Here is a 16,525-nt window from a genome sequence, read left to right on the forward strand (position 1 = left end):
CCCTATGCTCCAGCCACAGCAATCCCTCTGCAGTTCTCCAGGTATCCCTTGGTCTCTCCTGCCTTCTTAGGTGATTTTGCTTAGTGGCTGATATTTTGGATATTTTTTTTCCTCCAAGTTTCTCAGAAAACATGGAAAGATGGAAAAAAGTGGTCGTAAAATGATCTGCTTCCCCAGCCATGAAGATTTCCCAAGGGGCTGCATGAAGGGAGCTGTCTCTTCCTTGGCCCTTCCCTCATTTCCATTTCAGTCCCAAACCTGAGATGTTAGCATTCATTCTGCACTATTAGCAAGTTAAAAATGATAGAACTGTTTCCTAAGAAGGTTAGCAAATGAAGGAAGCTGGTTTTAAGTGTTATTTTGGTAAGTGTGTGTGTGTGTATGTGTGTGTGTGTGCGCGCGCGCGCATGTGGGCTTGTATTCTTAGTCTCTTTGTATCCTCATAGTTGTAAAACTGACTTTTGTCCTCTCCACTTTTATTTCTGGTGGGTGTTTATGGCACAGCAGGATGGAGAAGGGCTAAGGGAAGTATCTATGGGGTGGACTCTTTCAATTGCCCTTCAACTCATATATCTTCCTTACTGTGAATATTCATAAATGCATAATGGTAACATTTCCCCCATGCTGAATCATTGCTAATAACCCCCATCAAGTAGAGGAAAGATCTTTATGTCTTGTAACTATCAACAGATTACTTGAACCTGAGAGCTTTGTCATATTAGATTGAATGGTATGTGTTAACATTTTCAAAACAGCAAGTATAAAGATACTGCCTTATACATATAAGAGGCATTGATATGTTAACCTATTTTTGATTTTATAAAATAAACCTTATTGGACATTTTAGAGTTATAATTTTTTCTCCATTTGCGAAATTGTAAAAGCAAGTGGCTACATTTTTTTTTTGTCTTTGAGGAGGCATGACTAGTTCAGATGTCGCTAAGATACTTTCCTTCTGTGAAAATCATTTTCTACTGTGTGAACATAGTGTTTGCTTCTAATTTAAAAGCTTACTTATACAGGTTAGTGTTACATTAATGTTTTTTGATGACTTTTTAAGTTTTCAGAATGTCTTTGAGGTTACTTTTACATGCCTAGAATGATTGAAGTGTGAATTTACATGGAAGCAGATGAATAAACCAAATAGTTTTCGAGGGACATTTCTAACCATTGGAGCACAAGCTTTTTGTGGACAGACAGGAACTCCCTCCCTAAGCCCAAAACAGGGGAGCCACCTGGTGGACAACATGAAATTCTTCATTTTGTAGAGGTAGTTGTACATGCATGGACTATGAAATCCCTGCTTTTATAACTTTTTAATGTAGGTAGATTTACGTATATATTTAAGTTAACATGCTTTATACTTTTAATTGATGAGTGCCCTTCTCACTTCATATAGTTAAAAGGGCCCTAAAATAAGGAGAAAGAATATTAGGATACTATGAAAATCAATTTAGAAGAACAATCAGTTCAAGAAGTAGAGGTTTTTAGTTATTCCATTTCATATTTTGTCTTTTTCCTTTCGCAATTCATTGTTCAGCCAAACTGTGTTTATATATATAAAATGGCTTTTTTGAAAGACTTTCAGCTCCCCTCCGGCTACTCTACTTCCTATCTCTCTCTTCGCCTACACAGCCAAACTTCTTAACAAGGTTGTTTACACTTGCTGAATCCACTTCCTTACCTCCCACACAGTCCTTAGTCAACTTTAATATGTCTTCTCTGCTGACACTCCATTAAATCATTCTCACCAAGGTCACCAGTCACCTTCTTGTCACGAAATCGTGTGAACAGTTTTTAGCTTTTATTTTCTCTGACTACTTGGGAACATTCTGCATGACTGGTCACTCTTCCTTCTTGCATTTCTGCTTTCCTTGAATTTGGGGACACTGCCCTCTCCCTGTCTTCCTCTTACACCTCTGGCTCTTTCTTTCCAGTGGTTTTTGTAGATTACCCTTCCTCTGTCCTTCTACTAAATGCTGGTGTTTCTTAGTGTTCTAGCCTAGGTGCCCTTCTCACTCCATTCTCTCTCCCTGGGTCACAGTGTCCATGCACATGGTTTTTATTACCCTAGCTCTGCTGTCAAATTCCAAATGTGTATATTGGTCCACAGGTCTCTCCTAATCTCTAGATGGCCTCCATTTGCCACCCTTCCTTCCAAGCTACCCTTCAGGCATTGCACTGGGGAGGTCTCTCCACCACAGGGAGGTCAGCATGTCTCAAACTGTGCTCATCTCCATGCACATCTACCACCTGCTCTCAGTGACACCATTGGTATCTCTACTTGAGTGAATAAATGAATGAATGAATGAATGAATGACAATTCAGAGTTATCCATGCAAGCATCCTGGGAGTTACTCTTGATCTTTCTTCTAAACCTCTACCTCTAAGCAATTACCAAATATTGTTGAGTCAACCTCTGAAATATATCCCTGAGTGATCTCCCTTCTCATAGCTATTGCCTAGTTTTTTCATTCATCACCTGAGTTAGTGAAAAATCTTTCATTTCCCATGTACACTATCCCCCTCTGCAGCACAGCAGCTCAAGTGACCTTCCTAAAACATAAATCTAATTATGGCTAGTCTTTGTGTTTAAAGCCCTTCCAAAGATCCCCATGGTGCCTCCTGCAAACTTCCCAACTACCTCTAGGGAGCTTTTTGTGACCTCTTTCCTCTCCAGCTTCGTCTCTCACCTCTTCATCTCTCCAGCGTCCTCTGCCATGTGCTCCTCTAGCCACACTGAACTTTTTCAAGTTCCTCGATGGCACCAGCTGTGCTCTCATGCCCAGCAGTTATGGGAGTTGTCCCTTCTGCTTCAAAAGAGTGTCTTGTATCCCTGCTTCTGGTGGGGGGGGGTCTCCACCCTGTTGTTTACACACTGCATCAGGAGCACTTTATCTGTGCTTCAGCTGTTAGCTCAGGTACCCAGTCTTCAGGCTGCCTTCTGATACCTCCTTCTCCAGTCCCTCCATCCTCAACAGGATTAGGAATCTTTGCCATGTGATTTCCACCATACCCTGCTCTTCCCCATCATAACACTTTAATCACTTCCTTACCTCTTTCCCACCAGAAGTCTCTTATTTAAAATAATTAAATGATGAATTTTAACACCACAATTTTAATCTGAGCCCTAATTAATAAATGATAGACTTTCAGTATATACGATGAGCTCAAAGAACATCTCCTCCAATCCCCTTCTTTAATAAAAAGGAAAGTGCAGCCACGGGAGTTAGTGGTGATATCCCCAAGGTCACACAGCCGATTCCTAATTTGTTCATCATTCTTTCCACTGCCGACATCAGTTGCAACCGCTGTCTTTTCTATCCTTTTGACTGATTCTGGCTTTCTCTATCAGAAGCTTAGAGAGCTTTAGCTGGGATGAAAGTGTGGTTTAAACTGTATTGTGCCTTGATCATCAACCAATCAAATGGTGTGGTTCAAATTGTAATGGGCCTATCATTTTTCATTTAAAGTATTTTTTTTTTTTTACCTGAGTTACAGGGAATAGGGACTCATTCAGGCTTCATCGGGTAAGAAGCATCTATGTGACAAGGCAGGAAACATGTCTTCTGAGAAGAAGAGAAGCCACAGAATGGACAGTCTCACAGGGACTTGGGCTGGAAGACCATTGCATTCCAAGCAGGCTTTAAGGGACCGTATTTTTTTCTTCTCTCAGGAGTAAGAATTGTGGATTTTCTTTCTAGTGTGGTGGCCTTGAAAAGGCTCAGCTCTCTCCTCTTTCTTGCTTTCCTCTATATATTTCCTAGCACCTCTTTCTGACTAAAGCTCTTTAAATTTCCCAGGTCACCTTCTAAGAGAGTTAATCTGATTACTTTAACTAATTGCCATCATTGCTGCCTGGAGTCATGCCAGCTCAGAGGTCACTGGCCAGCTATTAATTGGCCACTCTTGGGCTACATGTGAATGCTCAGTCCAACCAGCTGTGGCCAGAGTGGCAGGCTATAGTGCAGAGTAGGGCCATCCCACCTCAAGGTCAGCCCAGGACTAGTTTCTTTAGCAAGTGTCTGTGCACATGGTCAGGCTCACACAAGGCTTGTTCTGGATTTTCTACATGGTGATAATTTAAAGTTCATTTTTAAAATGTGCACACTTTTTGGTCTGCATATCAACTACTGAACTATTGGAACTGAATATGAATGTTCTCTCCCACTAGTTTCTGACAGTTGATTTTCACAGTCATCTGGGAAGAAACCTAAAGATTAGGCAGGAAGAGCATTTAGGGAGGTATCAGCCTGGCACTCATAAAATTGAATGGGTTTGGTGAATATATGATGAATTTTTCCAGGTATATATATGTATAAAGTTGATTTAAAAATGAGAAGGTAAGAATGATGGTATCTGAAATTCAGAAGAAATGTTTTGACAGGTGTATGTGATGATTTAATGGTGCATTTTCCATAAGGTGGATGGGATGATGCTGTGCAAATGCATGTTGTTCAGAAAAGTGGTACTCACTGCTGTGAACTTGCTGTTGAATTTCTCTGTGAGCTCTGCCATTCATGCTTTTGCTCTACTGTCACAAAGCTGGATCATTATTTTCAGAGGTGCTAATAATGTGTGAACCTTGATTGGATTCTGGATTTTAAAAAGTTGCCTGAGATATTTTGGGACATTTGGGAAAATTTAATATGCATTTCATATCGGATGAAATTGTTGAATGAGTGTTAATTTCATTGGGGTAATAATAGTATGTGGTTATGTCCTTCTTTTCATGATGATATGCCTACTGAGATATTTAGGGTGAAATATATATAGATAGATGGAATAGATAAATTGACTAAGCCAAAATGATATAGTATGAATAGTTGGTAAATATAGATGTTATTATTTCAACTTGTGTCTAGCATAATATACTAGCACAAATATACTTGTGTCTAGTATATTTATTTATTTTGAGAGAGAGAGAGAGAGAGAGAGAGAGAGAGAGAGAGCATATGAGCAGGGGAGGGGCAGAGAGAGAGAATCCCAAGCAGGCTCTGCACTGCTAGTGTGGAGTCCGATGCTGGGCTCGAACTCACAAACCCTGAGATCATGACCTGAGCTGAAATCAAGAGTCGGAGGCTTAACCGACTGAACCACCCAGGTGTCCCCATGTAACATAATTTTTAAAGTAAACGACACGTTGGAGCAAAATATGTTGCTAGTAGTTTGGTGTTGTGGGTGACTTGAGTTTGAGATCTGAAAGTTGAGTGAGTCTTAGATTAGGGAAAACAGGTCTTGAGATATTGGCATTTCTTTGGTGTAACGGTAGTCTGGTGTTTTAACCAAATGCCCTGTGGGATTTAGGGCACCGACAATAAACACCTCATTACTGACCAAACCTCCAAACATTCCTTGTGTTGGAAGCCAAGTTGGCCACTCCTCGATTTAACTATTAATAAGAAGTAGCCATTTCATCTGATAGCTGCCTTACCTTCATTAGTTAAAAAACGACCCATTGGGTGGAGGATGCAGGGCAGTTGCCCCTTTAATAGTGTCTTGCTAAAAGCTATTTGGCCACTGCAGTTGACACAACCTAGAATTCCTGCCAGCATAATTGGGTGCCTAACGGGCTGCTGGATGGGCTAGCCCTGCACATGTCATGACACACTCCTAAAGGGGACAGTTTCAGCCTATTTAAAAGTGTTAACGATTTTGCAGAGAATAAAGATGTCTTTGGTAAAAGGACATGTCTAGACCAGATGCGGTATGGCTGTCATTGGGCTGCAGGGAATGCCATGCACATTGAAAGCTGTGTGAATGGTGCCCTTAAAGTTGTGCAGCCCAGGACCAGATGGCACGAAATACCACTTGTGTGCTGAAACCCTCAGGACTGTGGAGGTGGTTAAGCAGCTGAAGCCATTTTGTGATCAGTTCACTCTGTGGCCCATTGTTATTACATTTACACTCTTATTCTAGCATTTTTGCAGATTTATTATTTTGGATAGATGAAGTAGCCGATAATTTAAGCAATGTAATCAGTAATTTCTTACAGTGAAATTCCAAGCAAATAGAATGCATTTTAAAAGTGTTCTTTTCGTACTAGTAACTATCTCTATAGTCTTTGTCTGCTGTGGGGTTTGGAGTATCCTGCATCTTTCAGGCTGCTGTGAATGATCTTTTTGAAATGGAAATAGTATGAGCTGGGTAAGTAGAGGTTGCTCTAGAAGCTCCTTCTGTGTTTGGCCTACAGCACTCATGACACTATGAATTCCGATTTCAGGGTCATTTACTATCCAATGAAAGTTAATCTGAGGTATCAGGAACTTTCAAACAGCGTTTGTTTTTTGTGCTGATGACCATCCATTACTGAAATTTCATTTGAAATGCAATTAATTATCTTTGTCACCTTGCTAAAGGTTGATACTAATCTTCTGTCCTCTCTTATTAGATCTGTTGACACAGAGGCAAATGATCCCAATAATGGGAAGGAAAGAGCAGAGAGCAGGAGAGTCAACAGGCAGTGGCTTCTTACTGTTTTATTGAATGGTTCTTTTGTCAAAATGACTGCAAGAGAATTCTCAGTATGCCAGTCTCATCACACAAACCTAAATTCATGAAGTTTTCTGCACTTGAGTCATATTTTTAAAGTTTAGCTCAGGGGTCTCTATTATTCAGCTCACTGGTGTTGAAGCAATTTTGTTGACATTTTCTGTAAGTGGATTAGGCTCACAGTCATTGCCCAAAGCAGACAGATGGCTTCTTACACAGAACACCCTTGCAGGAACCTATCTTATGGTATCTTCAGAAATATAATGGGTCTGTCACAAGAGATAATGTTTGTCATTAATTTCTTTTGGTGACAGATGACTTCAGTTCATTTTTACTTTCTCACCTGCCTTAAACAAATTGGCTGTTTAACATTTTTTTTATTCCAATAGTGAGCAGTGCTTCGATGTTTTACACTGAGCAATGATGTGACCTCTAAATTACAAACAAGGAAATAAGCTTTTGCACGGGAGAGGGTGATACATTCTGTGGTTTCCCAAGGAACGTTCCCCCATCAATGGAATTATTACTCTTTTAATTTTAATCATGATGGGGTCTTTCACAGGTTATCAGTCCTGCATTTTATTCTCTGTAACAGATTGTTCCCTCTATTTTGCCAACTTGTCTTTTTTAAGTTTCAAAGTGGTTTTTGTTTCCTCTCATTTTGTAAGGTAGAGACAGTACAGTAGATGTCTATAACATTGTCATTATTGATAGCAAAATATTGCATTACTGAAACTTTAAAATTTTCTGTTTATAGGATAATTATAATGCTAACATTCATTAGAGTTTGCCACATATTATTCTAAATAACTCACATGTATTGTGAATACAATTCTTAGAGCCATTTTATGGATGAGGAAACTGAGGCACCAGGTGACTTTGCTTAAGGCCAAAAAGCTAATAAGTGGTTAGAGCCCAGGATTTGAATATAGGTAGGCTGACAGTGGCGGTCACACTATATATTCACCTACAGAATAGCAGTATGGTTACAATTCAAAGCCTCTGAGCCAAACTGCTAATATATGAGAGAAATGTGGCATCCTTAGAATCAGATGTATTCTTTCATCACTCCTGGAGTTCTGGCTCTGCTCCCCAATTTGTGTGTGCCGCCATCTCGGCCAGCCAACGTATGGGGGAGGTTTTTAGGAGCTCGTGGATACTGCAAGGAGAATCAGTATCCCAGGGAGCTGAGAACTAACAAGTCCTCACATTAATAGCATCCTTTAAAATGTACAGCTAGTGCCTGTAATGAATTTGATTCTCCCATAATCTTCTTTTTTGGATCTGATCATGATGATACCTTTAAAATGAAAACCAATCATCTTCTCCACACTTCTCCCATTCATGAGTCTTCTACCATTGCTTTTATATTTCACTTTTCTGAAAATTTGGCTCAGATTAAAATTATTGAATTCTTGCAAACGCTGTATATACCTTGAAGGCAAAAATCAGACGTCAAAGTATCAGCACAAAGGAAGTATTTATGTGTGGGACATTCATGGGGTTTTATCACAGGATTTTTTTTCTTATTTACTTATTTAGGATTTTTTTCATTTTTAAACCAAATCGCTCTTAAGCTATTTTTTTCTTCTCTCCATTTCTAAGATCTATTAGATCACATGTACAACGTATCATGTAATGTACCTCAATGCAAAGAAAATAATACAGTGAAGAAAAAGCATCTGTTGGCCTGGGGAGCAGGCAGTATTAGTTATTTCCTTCATACTTCTTTTCTGTGTGAACTTAGGCAGTATATTTACTTAGTATTCTTCACCTGTAAAGTTGAAAAAAATGATAATTGATCTTCAAATATCTCAAAAATGTGAAGTAGTTGCCAAGAACTCTTACTTAGCAGAGGAAAATGATACTGTCACTAAACGATACTTCATTGAGTGTTTTCCACTTTCATTGTTTTTTCTTCAGTATAAACCCAAGGAAACAAAAAAATTCTACGTTGGTAAAATATAAGGGAAAATGGCATGTATTTGGCCATTTTGGTGCTGTCACAGAGGCAGTATCCTACTAAAGCACTCTCCCATCCGATCTCTCTCTGTGTCAGCAAGACTATAGGAGGATTGAGGACTCAAGGCAGGTATCAAAAGATCCTTATATCATATTTCACTTGTTATAAGATGCCAAAAAAGAAACGAAGTTGCTTCTGTGTCTCAAATTGTTGCTCAGATGTGTCTTAAACAGGAGAGACCTGTTTGATCCCCCAGGCTACATGTTCTCACCACATCACCTTCCTGTAAGCGCACGGCACCACTTGTGATTGGACATAATTTTGTTTTTGTGGCTTTTGGATTTATGCTTGTATCCCTAACTAGACCTCAATTCTATGCGGGAGGAAAGGGCATCTGTGCTTACCGTCTTACCCAGAGTCTAGCCCTGCGGTTCTTAATGCGTGCAGTACTGCCCTCTAGAGGGCACTTTGGAAAATTGAGGAGGTGATGGAAGAATTCCCTGGAGGTATTTAGTGGGAGCAGTCAGGAATGCTGGGTGTCCTGCACTGTGCAGGACAGGGCAACATAAAGAACAGTTGCTCTCGTCTTGCAAGACTTTAAGTCCTGCCTTACTAAATCATCTAAAATAAGAGTACTTTAGTACACGATATTAATCTTTTTACAAGAAGTTATGTGAAAGGCCCAGTATCCGAGGAAAACATAGTGAGAGGCATGTCTAAATGAATGAAGATATTGTTTCTAAATTATTGAATAATTTATTCACTCTGGGAATTCTGTCTACTTAATTGTATGATTGCTATACAGTAAGCAATTTTGGAACAAACTGGGAAGTGAGTTACTGGTTTTAATTTGATACTTTGTTATTATTGACAATCCATGGTAGACATCCCACAGTGTCCTGTGAAGTAGAAGCTGATATCATCAATCACAAGCAAAATATCCTTTGAGATACCTTTGAAGATTTGGCAGCTCTGGTAGGGTGTATGAGTATTATTTATTTGCTCACTTGTGGACTATCAGACTTTTTCTCCATGGTGAGAGTCTGTACTTGTCTTGGTATGTTATCCCTATCTTAAAAAAATTTTTTTTTAATGTTTTTATTTTACTTTTGAGAGAGAGACAGAGTGTGGGCTGGTGAGGGACAGAGAGAGAGGGAGACACAGAATCTGAAGCAGGCTCCAGGCTCTGAGCTGTTGGCACAGAGCCTAATGTGGGGCTCGAACTCATGGACTGTGAGATCATGACCTGAGCTGAAGTTGGATGCTTAACCGACTGAGCCACCCAGGCACCCCATGTTATCCCTATCTTAATTAAAGTTATTTTCCTTTCTTCTTTTATTATATGCAAATAAGTGTGATCTGTTGCCATTATTTGTTTTTATGCTAGTGTCTATCTGGTGCATCTGCATTGTCATTTTCCTATATTCTTTGTGTGTGTGGAATGGCATCTGATCTCTTTGTTTCTCTGCTGAATTTAATGAATTCATATTAAGTTCAGGCCCCTGCCTACTTCATTATGGTTTCTTGTGTGCCTGCCTGTTTAAATATTATAATACATATTATTTTGTTTTAAATGACTATTCTTTTATTTCTCTTTACAGTGTAGCTAGGATGCTATTTTTACTTCATTTTTAATGTATATAACCAGCTTATTTAGTTTTGACTTTCATTGTATGATAGTAAAGGGAACCTTGCAAAATATTCGTTTTAAAGAACCTTGGTTTTGACAGAGCTGGGACCCACAAGTCAAAGACAAAATGCCTTGTGTATAGAATATGTTTAATAAATATTTGCTTGATGAACAAATAGATGAATAAGGCAAAAGTGAAGACGTAAATTTTGTTGATAGTTAAGGGAGACTACCATGGCTCCTAAATCAAAGGAAGGAGGTGAGTGTGTCTTCGTTCACACACGCATAGCTGAGAACGACATACAGTAGGGACAACAAATGGGAATTGGAGGTATTGAATTCTATACTTCTTAAGTTCTGGTCAACAAGTGCATCTCAGTGCAATAGATTTTATTGAGGAATGCGATGTTACCCATCACGAATGGCATATGTTGTCAGCACTGTTGCTGCTGGATTGTTATTACCATTATTATTATTATTACCACAGTAAGTTAGTTAACACATTTATCAACTCACATAGTTACTTTTTTTTTGTGGTGAGAACTGTTAAGATTTACTTTCCTAGCAACTTCCAAGTATATAATACGGTATTGTTAACTGTCGTCACCATACTGTATGTTAAATTTCAAGAACTTACTCATCTTGTAATTGAAAATTTATACCCTTTGACCACTTTCACCTTTTTTCTCTATCCCTTGCCCCGGGCAGCCATCAAACTACGTTTTGTTTCTATGAATTCTGTTTTTTTTAAGGTTACACATAAAAGTGAGATCATCTGGTATTTGTCTTTCTCTGTCTGACTTACTTCATTTAGTATAATGCCCTTGAAATGTCTCCATCTTGTTGAAAATGGTGGGATTGCCTTCTGTCTCATGGCTGAATAATATTGCATTATATATGCAACATCTTTTGAAATGTCATTAGATGCTATATATAGTATATGGATAATATATTAAAGAAGATATATATTTTATAAATATATATTAAAGATACATATATATTAAGGAAGATATATTAAAAATCTATTCGTTTGATGGACACTCAGATTGTTTCCATGTCTTGGGTATTGTAAATAATGCTGTAATGGGCATGATGGTGAGAATATCTTTTCAACATCCTGATTTCATTTCCTTTAACCCAGAAGTGGAATTGCCGGATTATATAGTAGTTCTATTTTTAATATTTTTGAGGAAGCTCCATGCCCTTTTACATAGTGGATGTACCAGTTTACCTTTCCAGCAGTGCACAGGTGTTCCCTTGTCTCTATATCCTTGCTGGTGCTTGTTATTGCTTGTCTTTTTGATAATAATTATTTTGATAATAGTTATTCTAACAAGTGTAAGGTAGTTTTGAGTAGCATTTCCCTGATTATTAATGGTGTTGAGCACCTTTTCATGTACCTTTTGGGAATTTGTATGTCTTCTTTGGAAAAATGTTTATTCAGGTCTGTTGCCCATTTTTTTTTTTTTAATTTTTTTTTTCAACGTTTATTTATTTGTGGGACAGAGAGAGACAGGGCATGAACGGGGGAGGGGCAGAGAGAGAGGGAGACACAGAATCGGAAACAGGCTCCAGGCTCTGAGCCATCAGCCCAGAGCCCGACGCGGGGCTCGAACTCACGGACCGCGAGATCGTGACCTGGCTGAAGTCGGACGCTTAACCGACTGCGCCACCCAGGCGCCCCTGTTGCCCATTTTTAAATCAGATTATTTATTTTTTTGTTATTGAGTTGTTAAATATTTTGAGTATATATATATATATATATAGAGAGAGAGAGAGAGAGAGAGAGATAGTTCTTTATGTATTTTGGATATTAACCTCTTATCAGCTGTATGGTTTGCAAATATTTCTCCCACTCAGTAGGTTGCCTTTTCATCTTGTTGATTGTTTCTTTTGCTGTGAATTGCTGTGAAGAGCGTTTTAGTTTGATGTTGTCCCACTTGCTTGTTTTGGCTTTTGTTGCTTGTGCTTTTGGTGCCATACTGTTTTAATTACTGTAGTTTTGTATTATAGCTTAAAATCAGGAAGTGTGATGCCTCCAGCTTTGTTCTTTCTCAGAGTTGCTTTGGCTTTACAACCTTTTGTGATTCCATGTGAATTTTAGAATTGTTTTTCTTGTTCTTATATTACCATTGGAATTTTGATAGGGATTGCATTGATTCTATAGATGATGTTGGGTAGCATGGGTATTATAATATTAATTCTTCTAACCCATAAACATGAGATATCTTTCCATTCATTTGTGTCTTCTTCAATTTCTTTTATCAATATTTGGTAGTTTTCAGTGTGCAGATCTTTCATCTCCTTGGCTAAATTTATTTTTAAGTATTTTATTGTTTTTGGTGTTATTGTAAATTGGATTGTTATTTTTATTTCTTTTTCTGATAGTTTATTGTTAACCAATAAACAACTGATTTTTGTGTGTTGATTTTGTATCCTGCAACTTTAATGAATCCATTTATATAAGATAACGTTTTCTTATATATAGATAACGTCTTCTGCAATCAGAAAGAATTTTGCTACTTCCTTTCTGATTTGGATACTCTTTCTTTTTTTCTTCTCTCTCTCTCTCTCTCTTTCTTTCTGTCTTTCTTTCTAAAGTTTATTTTTAGAGAAAGAGAGAGAGCAGAAGCAGGAGAAGGGCAGAGAGAGATAGAGAATCCTAAGCAGGCTCTGCATCATCAGGGCAGAGCCCAATGAGGGGTTTGATCTCACAAACTGAGAAATCATAACCTGAGCTGAGACCAAGAGTCAGATGCTCAACTGACTGAGCCACCTAGACACTTTTTCTTCCTTTCTTTCTTTCTTTCTTTCTTTCTTTCTTTCTTTCTTTATCTCTTTTGCTCTCTTTTTCTTTCTTTCTTTTCTTTTTTTGCCTAACTGCTCTGGCTAGGATTTACAGTACTATGTTGAATAGGACTAGTGGGAATGGGCACCCTTGTCTTGTTCCTGATCTTAAAGGAAAAGCTTTCAACCTTTCACCATTGAGTATAATGTTACTTGTAGTCTTGTCAGATATGACCTACGTTATATTGAGGTGTGTTCCTTCTATACTCAGTTTGTTGAGAGTTTTTATCATGAAAGGATGCTGAATTTTGTCAAAAGATTTTTGTGCATCTATTGAGATGATTGTGATTTTTATCTTTCATTCTATTACAGTGGTGTAATTAAAATTATTAGTGAGTAGTATTTAAATAATGTTAAACTACTTCGTTTATATATATACTAAACAATACAAAGATAATTTCTTCTATATTAAAAACTATTTTTAAAAAACATGGCTAATGCAAAGGTCTTATGCTTAAGACACAGTTACCATTTTGAAGTAAATGGGGTTCTTCATTCCTTCAACATTCAAGTTAGTCAAGATTTCTTGATGAGAAAGATATTGTAACAATGGAGGATGTTATTTGAAAAATAAATGTGGAAAAAGATCTTATTTGCTAGGTCTTACATATACTTTCAAATTTAACTTTCAAATATAATTTTCATTATGTTGAATTTCAACAGATTCTAACTTCAAATTTTTTTGTAGCCTTTTGAATAATTGTGCTTATTAGACATGTCATGCTGCTTTAGTTTGCAATGTTGTCTTCTCTTTGAGAAGTACAAGAGAAATACCTCTGTCATGACATCACCACATTTTTGATCTGCTATTTTAATTTCTCGAATCAAGGACATTGTAGTAGTTATTTCTACCTCATTGGAGCAAAACATTTGACCTCTTCAGATAATACAGAAATTCCCCAAAAGCATGGTTTTTGAACCAGTAAGGTGGTAATAGGGCACCACCTACCACTACATGGTTTTGTCCAACAAATGGTAGCTGGAACAAATAAAGAGCTGTTAATTCCACCATACTGTCTATGGTTGACTTTTACTATAGTATTGTTGTCCGTGGCTATTGACACTAACTGTAGGTGTGGACCCCCACATGAAAGAATACCAGTGTATTGAGTATGTGCTGAAAAATACCATACAAGTCTGCCAGGAGACAGAGCTACATTTGTTTATGTGTGTGGATGTGTATGTGAGAGCTTCTTTAAATATTTGTGGTGTGCTCTGAGATGACCCACGCATTTCCTTCACATGTGACACGGGCACTAGTCGTGATGTTCTCCTGCTCTTGTATGCACTAATAACACAAGGGATAGTGCAGTTCATGGGAAAAATTGGTGTGGAGGAGTCATGGATGTCTTTGGTAAGTTATTCTGCCAGATTGTAGCCAAAATTATTTTCAAATTAGTGTGGGGGAGGGGGAGGGAGCTGCCTTTCTTAGTAAGATGAGGAATAACACAAATCCTAAATATCTTTTGAGAATTAATAAAATACATTCCTAATAGATAACTTACAAACATATAACTACTAAGTTTACTTGCATTTAGAATTCCAGCCCTTTTTATGATTGTGATATAATGAGATAATTTATGCAAATTTGCTTATAGTTCATATAGTAAGTGTTCAATAAATGTTAGCTTCTGTTTTGGATTGTGATGATATTTTATTGTCAACAATAAAGTTATTGGCAGTAATAAAAATTGTAGTGGTATTGTACAGCAGCCCCATTTACAGTTTAAATTGCATCAGATATTTCTTGACTTCCAGGATTTTAATTGCAATCTAATGCAGTTGCAAGGATTTGGTTATGACTGCTTAATCTCTCTTTTTTAAAAAAAGCTAATTAAGCATCACTAATTTCTAGATTCAAAACCTCTATAGTGATCTCTCTATGGTTTTCTGTGATGCCAAGTGTTACTGTTTAAATGTGCTGGGATTTCCATGGACTCTGAATTTTGAGAGCCAAATACATGTGGAGGCTGAATTGTGGCTATTGCCCTTGAGAATTTCGATAGTCCTATTGTCCCATGAGCGTCAGTCTGCCTGAGATGCCCTCTATTACTCTTACTTTTCTTTGGGTTAAATCAGTCCTCTTTTTTTCTGAAGCATCCCTAACATCAGAGGAGAGAAACCACAAATTGCCACGAGATCACTAGAATATCCAAACATCAGCAGCAGCTTGACATTTCTTTCAAGTTGAGTGTTCAGTGATCAAATTGTACATTAATTTTACATTTCAGGCCATAACAATCCCAGATTTATTTGAGTATCTAATAATATTCAGTTTATATAATTCCAAGCAAAGTTCTCTTCTCTCCTTTTTCCTCCCCTCCCAAGACCTGTGTTTGAGGAAATATTTTGAGCATATTTCTTTAGAAATGCCTGTGACAATACTCCTTAAATACATACTACACACGAATACCTTCAAATTGATTAGCTGATCTGAATACCTAATACATGTTGTGGGAAATGATACACAGGACAACGACGTTTTGACAGAGGAGATACTGTATAAGCTGGCTAGTTAGAAGTTTGAGAGGGCGTGTAACAGAATAAAGAGAGGGATGCTAGTTGGCCAGGGGAAATTGCTGCACATATAAAGGGAAAAAGCACTAAAAAGGAATGCCAAGTTGGGGGTTGTTAACAATAAACTTCACTCTTTAATACAATAGTATAAGTCTTTTCTGGTCCTGATATCCTAATAGGGAGGACTCCAGGAGCCGCAGAACAGAAAGGTGACCTTTATTCCCCCTTTTTAAAATAATAGGGGACAAAATTTTTATGTAAATGTTTAAATGTAAAATCTTTATAACTTGGACTTTCACTTTGTCTTCTTCTGTTAGTTAACAATTAAATTTATCTTTCTATTTTTTTCTTCTTGTATCATTCAGCCAGGATGTGTCGTCTCCTGGTTTTTAGGAGATGATGTAGTTGTGTTTTCGTGCACTGGCACAAACCGTTTTCTACAATTGGCCATTGTTTTCTAGAGAGACTGACTTCTGTGTACCAGAACTGGCACAGTCTGGCATTTAGGCCTGGATGCCACCTCTCAGAACTGATGAAATGCCATTCTGGCTGATTAATTAGATACGTTTCACAACCTGTTGCAGGATAAGGGATGTGAGAGCATTCTGCATTAGTAGCTTGAGAATTTTGAGATTTTTCTCCTTCTCTTACAATTAGGAAAGATGCCAATTTTGCTTTTGTTGTAATTTTAAAATGCTTTGTGAAAATTTCAAAACTAAAAGGAAAATGATGTCTTAAAAGTAACACTGAAAATGAGTCTGGATATGATCTCTTCATTAATACAGTTTGGTTTTTAAAGGAATCTTTCAATTTGTAAATCCAGTAGCAATACACATATTTCTGTGAAACAGACTCTTGCAGGTGCATTTAAAAATGTTTTTGATGTTTATTTTTGAGGCGGGGGGTTGCAGAGAGAGAAGGAGGCACAGAATCTGAAGCAGGCTGAGCTGTCAGCACAGAGCCTGATGCGGGGCTCGAACCCACAAACAGTGAGATCATGACTTGAGCTGAAGTCTGATGTCCAACTGACTGAGCCACCCAGCCGTCCCATTGCAGGTGCATTTTAAGCAAATTAG

The 16,525-nt window shown here is 37.8% G+C and overlaps 1 protein-coding gene across 3 annotated transcripts in view; it reads left to right on the top strand.

Annotated features, from left to right (window-relative positions):
- Window positions 1–16,525, top strand: part of PLCL1 (phospholipase C like 1 (inactive)) — a 337,835-nt gene that overhangs the window by 317,089 nt on the left and 4,221 nt on the right. Inside the window, exon 6 of one of the 3 annotated variants that reach the window (XM_086719220.1) lies at window positions 6,062–7,359. The exons of the other annotated variants lie outside the window; for them this stretch is intronic. Within the exon in view, the coding sequence (XP_086575346.1) occupies window positions 6,062–6,142 (81 nt within the window). The 3' untranslated portion in view covers window positions 6,143–7,359. Of the gene's footprint in view, window positions 1–6,061; window positions 7,360–16,525 lie in introns of those variants that run through there. 3 annotated transcript variants of the gene reach the window in all.

Source organism: Puma concolor, chromosome C1, assembly GCF_028749965.1.
Source record: "Puma concolor isolate L17-30 chromosome C1, mPumCon1.1.hap2, whole genome shotgun sequence".
Classification (NCBI taxonomy): Eukaryota; Metazoa; Chordata; class Mammalia; order Carnivora; family Felidae; genus Puma; species Puma concolor.